The following is a 20,256-nucleotide window of genomic DNA, read 5'->3' on the forward strand; positions in this document are numbered from 1 at the left end:
ATAAAGTGTACAGCCTACGACCATTTGGAGTAAACTACATATATTTATTAGGCATTTATTTTTTTATTTTAAAATACTTTTTTAGAGACAATTTTTAATAAACTCATAACTTAGTTACTAATGTGCAAAAGTCAAAATATTTCAGCTGCACAAAATAGCATGTTTACCTAATTTGCAGAATAAGGTATTTCACTTTTGGGTTTATTTCTCCATACACACATCTTAAAAGATTATGGGGGTCAATAATCTAATGCTAACAGATTGCTTCAAGTACTAAGGAAGAAGGATGTTATGTAAATAAAGCTTAAAGGGAAAGAAATTATTTTGGTCATTAAAATATAGGACTCCACCATTTTTTTCTATCAAGTTTTAACCATTAATCCTAGTGGTATCAGAGAAACAAAGTTAAACCAAGAGAGCCAGAAGGCCAAGGTAATCTGATCTTAATAGTTAAAAGAAACACAGTAAAAACTACAGTTCAAAGATGTCTCACACAAGTATGCCAAAGCTTTCACCACTCCTCAGCCTGCAGAACATGAACTACTTATATTAAAAGAGTTTGTAAACCACTGTACCAGCACCACTGCCTCCATGACAGGGAATGAAGAAAATTTCATGAATTTAATTTGATTACCCAACATATCTACATTTTCAGGTATATTCAGGATCAGGAGAGTGAAATTGAGGGCATTACAAAAGTTTTTAGTCTTCAAAAAAAAAAAAAAAAAAGCTTTTAGTCCTCAGTACATGCTTGATATACTGCAAACAATAACGATGCACCTGCAACTACCAATGACAAGTAATGAGAAGCACTGATTATCTGCTCTTCTTCCCAAAACATTTTTATGCATATATCTTCCTGGCACCTTTGTGAAACCTCTTTTTTCCACACTTTTCTTGATTATCTTGCTAAATCCCTCCCTGTGGTTAAAAGGATAATTTGGCAAGCTGTCTTGAAAAAGGCACAAAAATTTAAGAATGGAAAAAAGAATGGAAGGAAAGAAAGGGTTGTGGTATTGCTTCTCCATCATCAATTAATTCTCAAGAAACAAAGCAGGGAGAATCTCCCACTCAAAAGTACTACAATGACAATAAAACTGTCCAAAGGACAGGAATACCCTTTGTTCCACTCTACTAGCTCAACTCCTGAGTAAGAGGAGTTCAGGATATAGCACTTAGTACGTTTGGAAAACTAGCTATAGTTCTCATAACAACAAACATTCCAAAAGTTAACTCCAAAAGAAAATGGTTTATAGCAATTTGGTGGGTTTCACCGCAGTGGTAGTTCTTTAAAATATAAAATTTAAAAGAGCACAAAGTACAAGACAATAACTTACTTGAGTTGGAACAAGTACAGGAGGGTAGGCCATCTTATGATGCCTGTACACCCAAAATGCACAAATAACAATCCCCGCAATTAACATAAGTGGCACCAAGGAATAGAGCAGTATGTTGTAATAGGGTGGCTTAGGTGTAACTGGGTTCGAAGTAGCTGTGGAAAATGGAAGGAAAAAAAAACAATTCAGATTTGGCCTACAAAATTCCACAAGAAATATTTATCATGGTATCAAATTTTAGGAGAAGGTATCAGTAAATTATTCCATCAACACAAATATGCTTTGTTTTCAGTGTACTAGTTGAACAGACCTATGTATTTTCCCTGTAAACTTACGCTGTGTAACTTCCATCTCTGGAAAGTAAGAAAACCTTTCGTTACACATATTGCCCTCACAGCAACAAAAATATACTTCAGGGCTGTCCTTTTTTTCTATACAATCAGTCCTATAAACAAACAAAGGAGAAATAATTAAAATCAACATTATATTGAATCTACAATGGAGTTTTTCTGAAGTTCTTCTGAGAGATGAAATAATGAAAAAGTCATTCATAGTCAACCTCAAGATTTTTATTAATATTCAATGATCAATTCTTAAGAGCCAAAAATGTTTCTGTAATCCTGTTATTAAATCTCATCAAAACACAACAGATGATTTTATAGCAATCACACTAACTCCTTGAGACCACTACTTTATTTTGGTTTTTAATGATCCATCTAAGGCAACCACCTTTTATTTATTTCTTTTTAATTACTAGAAAAGCTTGAAAAGGAACATTAAGCCAATGAAGAAATTTGCTTTAGGAGTGCTTTCTCTTATAGGAAATACAGCTTTCCTATGGCATAAATACAAAAGCTAAATGCTATCAATAAAATTGTGTGTATGTATACACATAAATACATGGACATAAATATACATAGTATACACAAAAGGACACAAGTTCCTATCATGGCAGAACATATCTCAGCATCAGAGACCCAAGCTAGATTTGGGAATTAAGAGTGTCAGGTTTTTTGTTTTTGTTTTTTTGAGTAGATTTAAACTCCCTAAACACAGGTGGCTCAGTCAGTTAAGCAACAGATTCTTGATTTCAGCTCAGGTCATGATCTCATGGTTATGGAAGTGAGCCTCATGTCAGGCTCCATGCTTAGCCTGGAGCATGCATGTATGCCCTCTCTCGCTCTCAAAAATAAACAAACATTTAAAAAAAAATCTTCATATATACAATATGGTCTTATTAACTGTAGTTGCCATGCTACATTACTAATAACCCTAGGACTTGTTTTATAGCTGGAAGTTTGTACCTTCTGACCACCTTTAACCATTTCACCTAACCATCCATATCCCAACCCTCGCCTCTGGCAACTAACAATGCCTGGTTCTCTATATCTAGGCATTCATTTTATTTTTTGGTTTTCTTTTAAGATTACATACATAGGTGTGATCGTAATGGTTGGTATTTGTCTTTCTCTGTATGATGAATTTCACTTAGCATAATACCCTCAAGGTCCATCTATGTTGTCTCAAATGGCAAGATTTCTTTCTTTTTAATGGCTGGGAAATATTCTTCTGTGTGTGTGTGTGTGTGTGTACACACATCACATTTTCTTTATTCATTCATCCATCAGTGGACACTCAGGCTGCTTCCACATCTTAGCTATTGTAAATAATGCTGCAATAAACATGGGGGTGCATATATATCTTTACAAGTTAGTATTTTCATTTCCTCCAGAGAAATACCCAGAAGTGGAATTGCTGGATCATATGGCAGTTTTATTTTTAATTTTTTGAAGAATCTCTATCCTGTTTTCCTAGTGGTCCCACTTACCTTTCATAATAGCAAATATCACTTGATGATCACTTCTGTTAATCGGGAGGCTATGAATCAGAAATGTAGCTAAAATGTGTAATTACAGAGAAATAATACCTGGAAAATTTACAGATTTGGAAATATACTCTAAATACTAAATACATACCCAAGATTTTAATTTCTCATAAAAATTAATATAATTCCATTTTCATGGGCTTATTCAACACATTTTGCTATTAATCACATATGGCCAATCAACCACAGGTTCATGGTAATGAACTGAGGTTCCTAAAAGTGGAAAGGCAAGTACCTAGTATTCCATGAGTATATCAGTATTTTCTGGCTCCAAAATGTCTGTTTAACTAGGACCTTACAGCCTCTCGGTGATCAGCACCCACCTACAGTGGAAATCCTGAGGCCCAGTCAGTTTCAGTGATCAGCCCAACATCTGTGGGACTCCTTACAGAAAGATCACAGGCAGTCAATAACATGTCTAATGTATTTTATTTCCAGTACAGAATAAAACAATTTAAGCACAATCTTTTAAATAAAATGTAGCTTTCTATGAGGACTGTGTTAGTTCTGATGTAATTCCGAACGTCAAGTTAAAATGTCTCTTGGGGGTAAAGAACAAAGGCTTACTTTGCAAGAAAAAGAAATGCAGTAAGATCAATTTCTTCCAGATACATAAAGAGGGAAACTAAAAGGAAATTAAATACTATGATTAGGCTTACTCTCCTTGAGGACAGAGGATAGATTTTCAATAGATATACTGTCTAATTTTAAAGCAATTTTAAAAATCCTTTTTCCTTAAAATTGATATTAAAAAAGTTTATCATCCTAATAACATAGGGGAAAAATGGTTCTTATCTATAATTCTCACTACTTGGTAGACTATTCAAAGTATATCAAAGATAAAACATAAACATGACATACTTATTTTATTACTTTAAAATGTGTATCTTGTCATTAGAGCATGTTAAAATGGTTTTCATAATCTCATCTTAAAAAAGAAACCTTTAAGTGAAAATCCACGCACTGATCTTTCCCCTTTAAAAAGGGAATAGAGAGGATTATTCAACATTCTCATAAAAAAAATAAAATGTTTCCTTACCTGTCATAACAGTTGATATCATCCAGCCAACAACCTTGCTTCACTATTTCAATGGAACCAGAAATATTCTTCCAGGTAGCAAAACAATGTCGCCTTTTATCTTTGTCACCATAACAGGGTTCAACACCAGTTCGATTGGTTCTATCTCTTTCCCAATTAGCGTTATAGAAAATACACTCCTGAGTTTCTGATCTACCAAGTATAGCACCTATAAGATAATAAAACAACAACTTAATATAACTGTATTAGCTCTTAAAATAAGAAACTGTCTCACAGTATACCAACCTCAAATGTTCCTAAAATGTCAGTAACTTACTGTCTTCCTAGTGTTGTAACACTAAGTTTAGGTTTCCAAGTCAATCTCTGTACTTGAAGTATAATAAACATAATAATACAAAGTGACCACATTTATCGCAACATTTCTCTGGAAAAGGCCAGTCTCACTTTTAAGAATGTCCTTGATAAAAAGCAGTAAAATTGTTAATCTAAGTGTATCTTGACCCTAGGTAGACTTCTTTTCAATATTCTGTGTGACAAAATGGGGACTAGGCAAAAGTACCTGTGCTGCTTACTGAAGTACAATGGTTGCCTCGAGAAAAAGCCTTTGCATGACTGAGTTGGGAACTACACCAACTATAGTTATTCAGACGTCGATATCTGACAGACCTGTTCTCAAAAATGAACCAAGTAAGCCTATTACTTCAAGAAAAACAACTGACAGTATGCATTGCCAATTATAAAATGTGAATTTTCAAGCAAGGGAAGAAATTTGGAAAATCTGTATTGCCACCATCAGCCTGACACTTTCCCAACACTTGATTCTCTGAAAAAAATCAGTGGTGATAACAAATTTAACTTTTAAATATTAAATAATGAAATGTGCCAGTAATTAGTAGATGTATATAATTCAAGAAACCAATATTTTCTAAATGAGTTACGTGTGATGTTATAAAAGTATTCACGGGTTTAAAAAATTCATTCAATGTTCAAGACAGTCCCATAGATTTTAATGTTACAGAGGATTAATGTTTCAAATTCTGCACTGTAAAACTAACTTTTAAAAAACTCTCTCTTGTCTTATATGGAAAAACAAGGTAAATGGAATACCCAAAATAATTCTAAAAAGATTTACAAAGGAAAATTCATACCACCTGTTTTTAAAATTCATTATAAAGCTTCAGCAATCAAGACAGTGTGGTCTTAGTGAAAAGACAGACACATGCTTCAATGGGATAGAACAGAGAATCCAGAAATAGACCCACACATAATGTTCAACTGACACACAACAAAGGTGCCAACACATTTCAATAGAGAAAACACGGTATTTTAAACAACTGATGCTGGAACTGGACATCTTATGAAAAAACAAAAACTTCAATTCACATCTCACACTGTTTACAAAAATGATCTCTAAACATATCAAAGACATAAAATAAAACCTAAAAATATAAAACCTGTAGAAAAAAACATGAAAAATCTTTGTGACCCTAAATTATGAAAGATTTCTTAGAACACAAAAGACATGAACACAAAAGAACTGATAAGTTGCACTTCATTAAAACTAAAACTTTTCTTCAAAAGTTAAAGAAAGCAAAATTCACAGACTAGGAGAAAATACTTGCAAATTATATATCTAAATAAAAGGGCTGATATTCAGAATTCAGAATACAGAAAAACTTCTAACAACTCAATAATAATTTTTTAAACCACCAAATTCCTTAAAAAAAAAATGGGCAAAAGATTCAAAAACATGCTTTGCTGAACAGATATGAAGGGAAAAGATTCTCAATATCATTAATTATTAGAGAAATACAAACTGAAACTAATTCTAATATTGATTAGAATGGCTAAAACAAAACCATCTCAAAGTTGGTAAATATGTAGAGCAACTAGGACTTTCACATATTGGTGGTAGGAATGCAAAATGGTCTACCCACTTTGGAAAGCCAGTTTGACAGCTTCTTATAGTTAAACATACACCTACCATGCTACCCAGCAATAGCATGCCTAGCTATTTATCTAAGAAATGAAAAGATACGTTCATGTAAAAATATGTACATGAATGCTTAGTGGCTTTATTTACAACCCCCCAAAACTGGAAACAACTCAATATCCAGTACTGGTAAATGGATAAACAAACATCCATACAACAAAAAGAAATGAACTAGTGATAGCTGTAACAACATGAATGAATCGCAAATACATTACACTATATTTTATGTGATTCCATTTATACAATGTTCTGGAAAAGGCAAAAATATGGAGACAAAAATCTGATCAGACGCTGCCAGAAGCTGGGAATGATGGGAGAGGACTGATTATAAAAGGGCATGAGGAAACTTTTCAGAGTGACTGAAATATTCTACATAACGACTATGGTGATGGTTATATGACTTGTGGGTTAATGAAAACTCACAGAATTATATACCAAAAACAAAACAAAAAAAAACCCCACACACATTTTATTCTTTGTAAATTAAACTTCAGTAAACCTAACTTAAAAAAAAAAAGCAAAATCACTACCACACGCTGAGTTTTGGTATAGTATCAAAGAGAAACATCCACAATTATCTAAAAAAGCTATTAAAATACTCATTTTTCTAACTATGTATCTATGTATGGCCAGATTGGCTTCATATCAAAAGAACATATATATCACAGCAGAGTGTATGGAGAGGTACAAGAATTCAGTTGTCTTCTACTAAAACAATCATTAAAGAGATTTGCAAAAATTTTACTAATTTTTTTTACAAAATATTTTCCATAAAGATGTTCTTTTGTGAACATACAATGGATTTATTATTGTTACTTTTAAATAAATATATTAAAATTTTGTCATTTTCTAATGTGACAAGGATGATAGATATAACCTGTATTTACAAAAAAAAAACTCTTTACAGGGGCACCTGGGTGGCTCAGGTCATGATCTCATGGTTCACAAGTTTGAGCCCCACATTGGGCTCTGTGCTGACAGCTCAAAGCCTGGAACCTGCTTCAGTTTCTGCCCCCCTCGCTCTCTGACCCTCCCCCATTTGTATTCTCTCTTTCTCTCTCTCTCTCTCAAAAATAAATAAGACATTAAAAAATAGTAAAAAAAAAAAAAAAAAAAAAAAACAAAAAAACACCTCTTTGGGACTCTACATTTTTTAAAGTCTTAAAGAAGTTCAGACCAAAGAGTGTAAGAACTGCTGCTGTTCTGCAATGTCCTACTACACAGGTGTAATTATAAGCTGCTAAAATCTGTGGCAGTATCAGTGCTATGGACTTCCTCTCAACTACATAAGACATAATAGCATGAGCTCACAGACTGTAAGACTGGTAACTCTATGTTCTTTGTATTCTATAAAAACAAATGAAAAAAAGAAAAAAAGAAAAAGAAGGGTTATTTCTATTTACCTGTATAAAATAGCAGCTATTTCCTAAGTTATTCCTTTTCAGAAACTTGTTGAAAATACCAGCAAAATAAGTTTTGTCCTTTACTAAATAACCCAAAATCAATCTATTCACTGTCACATTATTATCTCAAAACAAGGGAAGGAAAACTTTTTCTGTAAAGGGTCAAAGAGTAAATATTTTTGGCTCTGCAGACCACATAGTCTCTGTCACAACTACTCCATTCTGCCATTACAGCACAAAAGCATCCAAAGGACAGTAAATGAACTTTATAGACGCTAAAAGCAAAATTTCATATTTTTCCATGTCTTTTTTCAACCATTTAAAAATGTAAAAATCTGGGCGCCTGCATGACTCAGTTAGTTGAGTGACTCTTAATCAGACCTGATCAGGTCATAACCTCACAGTTCATGAGTTCGAGTCCCACAATGATCTCTGCAGTGGTGCACTGACAGTACGGAGCCTGCTCCGGATTCTCTCTCTCCTACTCTGACCTCCTCCCTTGCTCATGCGTGCTCTCCATCGCTCTCTCTCAAAATAAATAAACAAACAAAAAAAGAAAATAAATTTTAAAAACTATTTTTAAGAGCATTATTTTTAATTTCCAAGGAAGACACCATTGAAGCACAAGAACACCACTTAAACAAAACTGACAAAAATAAAACAAAATATTGCCTAGAGCAGAAATGTCAAATAGGTTTCATCTTTGGTGTCAATTCCAATCAATTAATAGTAGCTGAGTGGAGTAGTATATTGAGAAAGATTTTTAAGTAAAAGGGTCTTGAAATTAGCATGGAAGGAGGGGGAGCAAAATTAATCTTTTATTTGCCATCTCTGGTCTAAAGAAAAGATAAACAGGGACACCTGGGTGGCTCAGTCGGTTGAGCATCCAACTTCGGCTCAGATAATGATCTCACGGTTCATGAGTTTGAGCCCCATGTCAGGATCTGTGCTGACAGCTCAGAGCCTGGAGCCTGCTTCATTCTGTGTCTCCCTCTCTCTCTGTCCCTCCCTCGCTCACAATCTGTCTCTCTCTCTCTCACACACAAATAAACAAAAAAATTAAAAAAAAATAAAGAAAAGATAAATGACCATTTCTTCAATTAAAAAAAGAAAACTCTACCACTTAATTTTTAAAGGCAAACAAGATTTCTAGATGGTTTTTTGATTTAGACTACCATTTGTTATTTTCCAGAGACAGAAAGAAGACTGCTTATATGGAAAATTGTGACAATTTCATCACCCACCCACTAGCTCAAGCTGATCCTGTAATCAGTCTCTATCCCATCATATCTCTAGCTGAATACTAAATATAGTAACATGATAATTATACAAATAAAATCACATCACATATATTTTTATGTTCATAAGCTCACATTGTGACTTTAAAGGTGTAGTTATAAAAAAACATGGCAGGGGCGCCTGGGTGGCTCAGTCGGTTGAGCATCCAACTTCGGCTCAGGACATGATCTCACAGTCTGTGGGTTCGAGCCCCACATCAGACTCTGTGCTGACAGCTCAGAGCCTGGAGCCTGTTTCAGATTCTGTGTCTCCCTCTCTCTCTGCCCCTCCCCCACTTGCACTCCGCCTCTATCTCAAAAATAAACATTAAAAAAAAAAAAAAAGATGGCAAAAGTTGCTTATATGTACTAATTTTTAACAACTTCAACAATTAGCAACTTCTAATTTAAAATTTTCCAAAACTTAAAATTTCTACCCATAAATTTATTCTATCAAAGTAATTCGAAATAGTTCATACTATTTTCAAAAGAAATAGACATAAAATGTATGTGTGCATCATTTAGTATGGTGGTTCTTAACAAATTAATTATGTATAACAGAATCCCCTACATTTGCTCAAATTCATGCTTCAGTGCCATTTGTAGCCCTGGGAACAAGTAACTGAAAAGCATACAACAGGAGGGGTATTTACACAGAGAAAGTGTGTGTGTGTGTGTGTGTGTGTGTGTGTGTGTGTGTGTGTGTCTTTTCTTTTTCTTTTTGACAAAGACCCACTGATGATCTAATGTTCCTCCCTAGTTAAGCACCACTGGCTTAAAAGACTGTGACATGAATTTGGGATTTTGTTCACAAACTGTGACCTTGAGTTAAATTACCAAAACTTTTACTACCTTGCTGCCACAGCTGATGGATTTCCATAAAAATTTCATAATTATTATGGTTAATTCCATAGTTTCATAAATCACATTCAGCCTAGCTGTAATAAATCAGTAAGTCTAATCACAGAACCTAGTACCAGAATTTAGATAATATTTCTATTTCCAAAGTACTACTTATGCATTAATGACCAGTAGTACTGACTTCCTGACTTCCATTTTTCCTACCATTAAAAAAAAAAAAAAAAAAAAAAAAAAAAACAAAAAACCAACACTGGATCTGAATCTTGGTGGAACATTTGATCAAAAAATAGCCCTAGAAAGGTCATATATGAATCTAAAATACTCGTCATATGAGGAAAAAGCAAATTTTTCACCTAGAATAACTATATAATCTCTTCCAGAAACAGAAAAGGAGGGACTACTTCACCAACTTATTTTATGAGGCCCAGTATTAACCTGATAAAACAAAATAAACAAAGACAGCACAAAAAAAAGAGAAATATAGACCAGTATCTTTCACTAACTTAGATGTTAGAGTCCTCAGCAAAACTTTAGCACATTCCAAAAATGTATTTAAAAAATAATAATAACACATACCAAGTAGGATTTATGTAAGGTTGGTTCAATATTCAAAAATCAGTCAATGCAATCTTCCAGATCAAAAGGCTAAAGCACAAAAATCATACAATCTATCAGTACACCAGGAATAGAGGGGAACTTCCTCAAAGTCACAAGGAACACCTACAAAAACACCAATAGCTAATAACATCATATTTAATGGCAAAAGACTGAATGTTTCCCCTCTAAGATCAGAAACAAGGTAATGATGTCTACTCCCACTACTCGTAACAATGTACTGAAAATTCTAGCTATTTTAACAAGACAAGAAAAAGGAATTAAAGGCATACCAATTGGAAAAATATATATAACTTTCTATATGCAGATGACATGACTGTCTTGGTAGAGAATCCCAAGGAATCTTCAAACAAAAAAATGTTAGAACTAATAAATGAGTTCAGTAAGGTCATAGTATACAAGATCAATACACAAAAATTAACTGCATTTTTATATACTAACAATGAACTGAACAATAGAACTAAAATTAAAAATACAATACCAGTTATAACTGTTCCTTAGATAATAAAATACTTACAATATAATCTAACAAAATGTGTAAAATTTGTATGAAGAAAATTATAAAATATTGATGAAAGAAATAAAAAAAAGATTTGAATACTCGGAGAGACATACCATAATAAAGATGTCCATTCTCCCTAAACTGATGTATTGGATTTGATAAGTAATTCAATTCATACCAAAATCTCATCAAATATTTTTGTCGACATAAATGAGCTTATTCTAAACATTTTTGAAAAAGAAGAATAAAGTGGGAGAAATCATGCTTACTGATATTAAAGATTACCATAAAGCTGCAATAAGCATGACCATGTGGTAATGGAGGAGGGACAGGTACAAAGATTAATGAAACAGAAAACCCAGAAAGAGATCTACACAAATACGCCTGATTAATTTTGGACAAATAAGCAAAAGCAATTCTGTAGATGAGAGATAGCTTTTTCAATAAACAGCACTGGAGCAGGGCACCTGGGTGGCTCAGCTGGTTAAGCGACCAACTCTTTTTTTTGGCTCAGGTAAAGATCATGATCTCATGGTTCCTGAGTTTGAGCCCTGCATCAGGCTCTGCGCCTACGGTGGGGAGCATGCCTGGGACTCTCTCTCTCTTCCCCTCTCTCTGTCCCTACTCTGCTCGCTAGTTCACTCTCTCTCTCTCTCTCTCAAAATAAACAAACTTAAAAAAAATTTTTTTTTAATAGCACTGGAGCAATGGGTCATAGTTCAAGCAAATATTTCTTAAATGCCCTCCCCTTTGTTATCTATCATTTTAATAGTTCCTGAAAGCCCAGCTCTTGCAAAAAGACTCCCAGGCTAAATCTCACATGAGACAATTTTCATGTTTTCTCAAGGCAGATGTAACAAAATCCTATAAATCTTTTAATCAGGACTCCTCCTTCCCCCAAAATTCACACCACTTGCAATCCAACATAAAATGTATTATTTTACATTTATTTATTGTTTTTAATCAATTGTCTCTTTATACATTCTTTTCTACACCCAAATGCCAATGAGTCTAAAACTATCCATCTTACTTGCCCTAAAAACACAAACAGTATTTAATGAATGATAAAATGTAAAAAAAAGCAGTGTAACAACTGAATTAAAAAAACCCCACCAAATACAACTTGAATGAATATCATACAACCCTCAGTTTGAAGGATTCCCCAATTTCCACCAGTAGGAGATTTTTAAAATTCTGACCAACTTGAAATATACACACTTTTGTATATTTATATGAAACAGTTCAACATATACTTATTTTAATTAATTTAGTTTTACAAATGTTTTAAAATCATAAAGCACAAAAATTTTACAAAAAAATTTGGTTCTAACTTCACATGCATCTCTTAACAAGGGTCCTCTCAATACTTTGTGAGTCATCAAAAAGCATAAAAATATGAATCATCTTCACTTTAACTTGCTTGGGAAGGAATATGTGTTAAAGTCATATAGAATATTGTCACTGGAAATGTTTTTCCAAGCCAATAATATCCATTCACATAATAATAAGATTTTTTCCAGTGTTCTATAGGTATACTTTGTGATCTTCATAAAGTAACTACTTACGATATTATTTTTAAAAATGAGTTTTTAAAGTTTCTTCACAGTCTTTGTAAACAGTTTACAACAAATGATAGTAAACTACCCAAAACCACCACCCCATCAAGAATAACTTATTTTTTTTTTTAATTCTTTATCCCCTTCTACGTCTCTCCTTAGGAAACTGACATAAACACTTAATATAGCACTAACTGGCATCATTTCGAATTTGTCTGCCTTCTCCAAAGGAAATAAAATTGAGAGAGCCTCAAAATATGAAAAGCTTTGTATTTGTATTCAACTTTGTATTTGTATTTGTATTTGTATTCAACTTTGTATTTGAATTCAAATACAAAATTACACTTTTTCTGAGGAATAATCTTTTAGAGAAAATTATGCTTTATAGTGAGCATTTACTGCATACTGACCATATGCTTGCACTGTAAATTAACACACCAAGATAAGGGCTCCAGATAAATGCCAGAGAAATTAGAGATGATAACATAGGACCTCCATTAGACTTTGAGCTTCTAGAACAAGCCCTGTCACCACTTCTGTATCACCAGTGCCTGGCACAGTACAGCAACTCCATAAATGTACACAAAATCAATCGATTCACACAGAAAAGAAAAAAAGAAAGGCTTTATGGAGGAAGTGCGACTAAAGCAAACTACTAAGGAGAGGCAAAACTATGGTAAACAGAGGCAGAGAAGATAAACATGAGTATGTGGATAATCAGAGCGTTTGACAAAACTGCTGTCAATAGACATGAGCATTCCATATTGTTTAGTATCTGGTATAATCAAGGCAGGTTTGCAAGACATCAGAAGTTAAGAGAAAGAATTGAAGTGATATTTTAAGATTAATCTGAATACAATAAGCAAACAGTGTTGTAATGGAAAGAAACCCAGTAAGTCATACTAACTACCCAATAAAAACCAAGGGTCTACAATATCACTTGTTGACTAGACAGCCCCAAGTATCAAAAGGACTGGCAAATTAGAATACAGATATCAAATTTTTGCTTTCCATAGTCCCTTACTTGGTCCCTCTGAGTGTAAGAAAGTAAGAGATAAAAGCGATTTGATTTATAAAAGTGACTTGGGTTTAGATGGTTGGCTGTTTCCAAATGTTTATGTTTCATCATCTGACCAAAAAAAAAAAAAAAAAAAAAAAAAATCTTCCATACTATCTACCCTTTGTTTCTCTTAGTTGCTAACTCTCTTCCTGATATTTATTCTTACTGTCATAAAAGATCCATATTTTCAGGATAAGTAAGATATCTTCAAAGATGAGGCACAACAGAAAAGTGTTTTTGCCTACAGCCACAAAATGTGTGGGATATCTACAAATGCCCAGGACGCAAGATTAAAATAGTTCTACCCAGTTCTCTGGCACTCATTCGAAATATGCATTACATCAAAACAAATACAAGTAGATACAAGTATTAGCTAGACTGTAAAATAGATTTCTGATATTAGATGTTCATCTTATGAGGGCAGGGGAGATGTCGGTGACTGCAGCCAGAGGCCAGTACTCCATCGGAATTAATGGGCTATTTTAGAAATTGTACAAAAGCCAAAACTGGGCATAAATTTAGAATAGTAAGAGATAAAAGGTAAATTCTCAAAATCGGAACAGAGCTCCTAAAATAGATTAAGGTAACACACACACACACACACACACACACACACACACACACATAGTTCCTACTAAAAACAATCTACGAGTCTCAATTACACCACAAAGACACTATGTACATTAAGGTTTTTTAGTACCTTATTTACTTTGGAAGATGCAACCTTTTTAGTAAATCATCAAACTCTTGTCTGATGTAAAAAGACTATAAAAATGGATCATTTCAGCTCCTATGAAAGTAAATGTGAAATATCACCCTTGAGGAGCCAGTAGAATCAAGAGTGAGAATCTGAGGAGTGGCTCACTCAATTAAGCGTCCAATTCTCGATTTTGGCGCAGGTCATGATTTCAACATTCATTCAGTTCATGAGACCAAGCCCTTCATCAGGCTCCATGTGGACAGTGCAGAGCCTGCTTGGGATTCTCTCCCTCCCACTGCCCCTCCACAGAGGGCTCATGCGCGCACGTGCTCTCTCTCATAAATAACTTAAAAAAAAAGAGAAACTGAAAAAAATAAAATAAAATAAAATAAAAAAAGAGAAACTGGAAAAAAAAAACACCTCATTGCAAAAGTGTTCATCAAAGTGATATCAGGCACTTTAAAATCCGCAATTGAAGAAAATTACCAATACTTAATAGAGTAGCTTTAACTAGCCATATAATTCTATTAAAGGAAAAGAATGCAGACTAAAAACAAACTGACATTAAATAACAATGGGTATAGAATCACTTAACTAGCCTTATTTTAAAAATCACCAAGAGCTTTTTTCATATTTATAACCAAGACTCCTAGTATTAGAAAAGAAAAAAACCTAAAATTCTTGTTATTACTTTTGTATGTTATGTAATTTCTGTCCTATTTCAAATCTCAATTTAATAATATTTTCTATGCAACTGTAAGTACATTACAGGTCTTCTGGTATCCTTTCATTTCTATATTAGTACGCATCATAGAAGACAAGTCACCTTCCCTATTTGGCTGCCCTGGGCTGTTTTTAAGCATTACCAAGAAAAGGAAATCCACAATGTCCCAAAAGCCTTCTGATAAACATACCAGAAATATGAAGAAGGAGAAATAAATTTTCAAATAAAATTTCTACATGCTAATAAAAACATTTTAGGCCCTTTTTTTTTTTTTTTAAACCAAGTACTTCCATACTACCAAACAGTCACTTCCAAAGGAAAACACAAACACTTTCTGGCATTCTTCCCAAAAAAAATTTTTTTTGCTTTACCTATTATACCCTGTACTTAGTACTATCAGTCTGACAAAATATTGCAAGATTCCATCCATCTAGCTCAAGTAATATAAACTAGAAACAGAACTAATATGGAATAAACTAAAAATCTAAACGTTGTATGGTGTAACACTAGACACAGTATGTGCACGTGTGTGTGATAAAGGAGAGTAAAAGTACTTAAAAACTGAAGTGCCTGGGTGGCTCAGTCAGTCAAGCATCTGACTCTTGGTTTTGGCTCAGGTCATGATCTCTCGGTTTTGGTTTCGTGAGTTCAAGCCCCATGTCAGGCCCAGTGCTGCCAGTGAGGAGCCTGCTCAGGATTCTCTGTCCTCCTTTCTCTCTGCCCCTCCCCCACTTGTGTTCTCTCTCTAAATAAATAAATAAACTTTTAAATAAATAAATAAATAAATAAATAGTACTTGTAAGTCAACATTTAACCACTGGTTATTTAAGGACTCCTAATGTTAATTCCATATTAATTCCTGACAAATCACTAAGATAACCACCTAAAGTATATTTGAACACTGTTAACTCATAAGTGACTAATTTTTCCCATGTAGATAGTTCCAAAATAAACATATATCTACTTTGTAAGGACGAAGATTTTCTTTAATATTATTTTTTAAAATTTAATTCCAGTATAGTTAACACAGAGCTAAATTAGTTTCAGGTGTACCATTTGTGATTAAAAATTCCATACATCAACCAGTGCTCATCACAAGCGCCCTCCTTAATCCCATCACCTGTTTCACCCATCTACCACACACCTCCCCTCTAGTAATCATCAGTTTGTTCTCTATAGTTAATAAAGACCAAGATTTGAAGAAAAACATAAATTTCTCAATTTCTCAAACCTCTTCCTTAAAAAGCACCTACATAAATAAAGTTTTAGATCCCCAAAGAGATCATCAAATTTGTAATGGTAGAATTTCCTTTTTGAAAGAGGCAAACAGCCCTCTTTAAAGTCCTTACAATTTCTAATTTTTTTATTCATTTAATCATATAAAAAGATGCATTTCTTAATTAGCAAAGCTTTTAGAGGACCTCATTTCTTAAACTCTTCTCTAAATACAGAAGATAGTTGGGGCGCCTTGGTGGCTCAGTCGGTTGAGCGTCTGACTTCTGCTCAGGTCATGATCTCTCGTTTTGTGGGTTCAAGCCCCAGTTCGGACTCTGTTTTGACAGCTCAGAGCCTGGAGCTTGCTTCGGATTCTGTGTCTCCCTCTCTCTCTCTGCCCCTCCCCCACTCATGCTCTGTCTCTCTGTCTCAGAAATAAACATTTTAAAAAATTTTCTTTAAATACATACATACATACATACATACACACAGAAGATAGTTTACAAAGGCATTGTTCAATAAGAAACTACCTAACCTACAGTTGATTACTAAATTGATAAATAACAAAAGCCATCCGTTATAATGTCTTCTCCCAAAAGAAAATTACTTCAAGTTGGTATATTTGGTTGGTGGCCCAGAACAACGCATTGATTTTATCATCAACTATCAAAGAACTTCACTTTCCTGAATACATAAAGTATATACAGAATAACAGGAACCAAGAAAAGAACAAATTACAAACGCCTTACTTCTGATTCAAATGACGAGCACTTGGGACCATATTTAAGATTACTTTTCTAGGACAGTCCAAGAAATCCTGGCAAGCTTCCAAACCTCAACCTCCCTGTTTTTAATAGGGGTAAAAAGTCAGGAAGGAGTAATGGTTGTAAGAAAAGACCTGCTGTCTTCTAATTTTAGCGAATATAAGTAGATTTCTGATAACATTATGAGGGAGAGATTTCCACCAAAAAACAACAGGAAAAGAGGCCCAATGTTTTCTCCTTCACAAATGAGAAAATTCTACCCCTCTACAACCCCTTCTGTCCCTGGCAAGACACTTTTTAAAGTCTATTTTGGTGACATGCTACATGAAATCTTAGAGGACATTAAGTATTTCACAGAGGTAGAGCATTTTCTATGTCCAACAAATATAGTGTTGGCCATACTATGTGCCAGGCACTTTGACACTTGGGTACTAAGCAGAAGTAGTGAAAAAGAAAGTATTTTCAAAATTTGAGAAATCTTTAACCTCACCTGGGAAAAAGAGAAAAAAAGGAGACTGAATTTTCAAAACGACATACTAAAGTAGAAAGAAAAAACACACAAACCTTTAGATACTTCTGAATTTCAATTAAGGCTTACTCTAATTTCTCCAGTAAGGTAAGTGGGAAGGCAGGATAGATTAACAATCAGAAAATCACAAAGGCTAGGGAATTTCAAGTATGCTTCTTTTTTTTTTTTAATTTGTTTTTAATGTTTGTTTATTTTTGAGAGAGAGAGAGAGACAGAAACAGAGTGTAAGCAGGAGAAGGGCAGAGAGAGAACAAGAGACAGAATCTGGAGCAGGCTCCACGTTCTGAGCTGTGAGCACAGAGCCCTCCCTATGCAGGGCTCGAACTCATGAACTGCGAGGATACCTGACCTGAGCTGAAGTTGGATGCTTAACCGACTGAGCCACCCAGGTGCCCCTCAAGTATGCTTCTTTATCAGTGTATTTTATTTAAAGGAAAAAATCATGTTAGTGCCTCTAAAAATATAGACTTTGTCTTGGAACTAAATTTACAAGAAAAAAGGTGAATAAAGTAATATAAAAATCAAGTGAGAAATCCTGACTTGCACATGAAAGTGTTCACTACTAATCACTGCTTGATATCACAAAGCAGCCACATTAACTCCTTATTGTAGGCAGTAAGGACCCTTTAAAAAGTAAATAAACCCTCTATAAAGGTATTCATACTAACTATAAAAAAACCATGCATTCATATTAGTAGCTCTAATGAATAAAACAATAAAATAATGTCACCCAGCTTGTCAAGAATATTTATAGATAACTAAAATTTTAAAAGAACAAAACCAAGTCAGGGATTTAAGTCATAAGCAACAGAATTCAGAGAAAATCTAAGCTAGCTTTTGAAGGAAGTGTCAGTGGATTAAGAAAGTTATTAGTTCAAGTCAGCCATCTCTTCCTAGACTAGAGCAATGGCTTCCATAACTGATTTCCCAGCTTCCACTTCCATCTCATTCTATCAACTCTTCATCCAGAAGTCAGATCCTTTAGTAAAGCAAACAAAATCCAGTCACTGCCCCAACTTAAAGCCATTCAATGCTTTCCCACGGCCCAGGCATTTAAAATAAAACATGAACAAATCTTAGGCAATCCACAATCTGGCTCGTCTTTAGCCTCAATTCACACCAGACAAAGAACAAACTCCTCCAGGTTGATACATTCTACTACTCCTTCCCTATTTCAGACCCCTTTTAATGGCTGACATAATGGAGTGGAGTAAAACATTAAGAAAATGCTTCAAAAAGTTGAGAAAAGTTACCAGATCATGGCAAAATATCAACTCTAATTTGGAAATAGTTCTCAAACTACTGAGAACACAGTTTGATTACATTTAGTAAGTTCTTTAAATACGTATATTTAGCAGCACCTGGGTGGCTCAGTCAGTTAAGCATACAACTAGGCTCAGGTCATGATCTCGCGGTTCACAACTTCAAGCCCCCCACATCGGGCTCTGTGCTAACAGCTCAGAACGTGGAGCCTGCTTCAGATGTTGTCTCCCTCTCTCTCTGCCCCTTCCCTGCTTGTTCGTTTTTTCTCTCTCTCTCAAAAATAAATAAAACATTAAAATTTTTTTAAGAAATACATAAAATATGTACATTTACCATCAAATTTTCCATTCCCAAGAAACCAAGCTCTTAAAAATTAAAATAGTTATTTTTCTATGATATGTCTATAGCCATTATCAATTCCTCCAAAAAAGAAAGCCTCATTTGGTATTTAATTCATAAGAGACAAAGGTAAGCCCTTAAATCTAATAACCTTTCTCTAAAAATCCCAAGTCACAATAATACAAAACATGTATCCTTCATCCTAAACCCAGAGAAACCTAAGCAAAAATTTCAGATGAACATTCCAAATCAAATGAGTATCTGACTCTGGTTTCGTTACTGGCCTCTTGCTTATTAATAAAAATGTATTCGTTTATTTATACAAGTCACATTTGCCCACTTTGAAGATAAAAGTCCATCCAACATCTTTCAATAATGATCAAAGTTGCTTCAAAATACTGGCTTGTTCGGGCGCTATGAAAGTAGAAGGAATAATAAAATCAGATTAACAAACACATTATTATTTAATATTTCAAAAGATACTTCATCTAAATCTTTCACATTTACAATTTTAAAACATTTCTTCCAAATCTAGCTTTAACCTTTACCTTCTAAACTGAGGGAAAAATGTTTTTCTTCAACACTAAAACAGTCTTCCTTTAATACTGCCCAAAATATAACAATTTTGTTCTATGCTAATTACCACAAAAGAATTATTTTAATAGCACCCCAATAGAGTTTTCCCTCCACAACTTAATGGAATAAAATATATATACTACTGCATCCATTTTTAGTGTAAGTATTCCTATTTCTCTGTATAACCAGTCAGTAGTTAAGAAGTAGGGTTTTCAAAGAATAAAAAAAGGAACATGATAAATATAACACTAACAGTTTCAATCAAGGATCAAAGTTATAGTAGAAAATAGTCTACAATGAGCCTTCCTCAGAAAGCTTTCACATACATATCTGTAAAGCCTATTACATTTAGTACACAAATTTTATCACCCTAATATAATGTTCACTTGAAATGTCATGTTTACTAAAAACAAGTCGTTTACTTCAACAGTAATTAATAATTGATCAGTTTTACCATGTGAATGATTATTTTCTAATATGCCAACACCTACATCTCATTAATGAAACCAAGAAAACCACTATTCGCTTAAGCTAATAGTTAAAAGAACTTTTTGTATTCAGGAATATGACAGACAACCTTAAAAAAGTAAAACTGAAAAATAGTAAATAAACTATTTA

The 20,256-nt window shown here is 33.8% G+C and overlaps 1 protein-coding gene across 2 annotated transcripts in view; it reads right to left on the reverse strand.

The window, feature by feature from the left end:
* ACVR2A (activin A receptor type 2A) overlaps positions 1–20,256 on the reverse strand; it is an 82,475-nt gene that overhangs the window by 29,533 nt on the left and 32,686 nt on the right. For both annotated transcript variants that reach the window (XM_060626402.3, XM_060626401.3), the window contains exons 2-4: positions 4,262–4,469; positions 1,673–1,782; positions 1,338–1,492 (exon numbers count right to left, since the gene is read on the reverse strand). In XM_060626402.3, the coding sequence (XP_060482385.1) occupies positions 1,338–1,492; positions 1,673–1,782; positions 4,262–4,469 (473 nt within the window). The remainder of the gene's footprint in view (positions 1–1,337; positions 1,493–1,672; positions 1,783–4,261; positions 4,470–20,256) is intronic.

This window comes from Panthera onca, chromosome C1 (assembly GCF_046562875.1).
Source record: "Panthera onca isolate mPanOnc1 chromosome C1, mPanOnc1 haplotype 2, whole genome shotgun sequence".
NCBI classification, from domain to species: Eukaryota; Metazoa; Chordata; class Mammalia; order Carnivora; family Felidae; genus Panthera; species Panthera onca.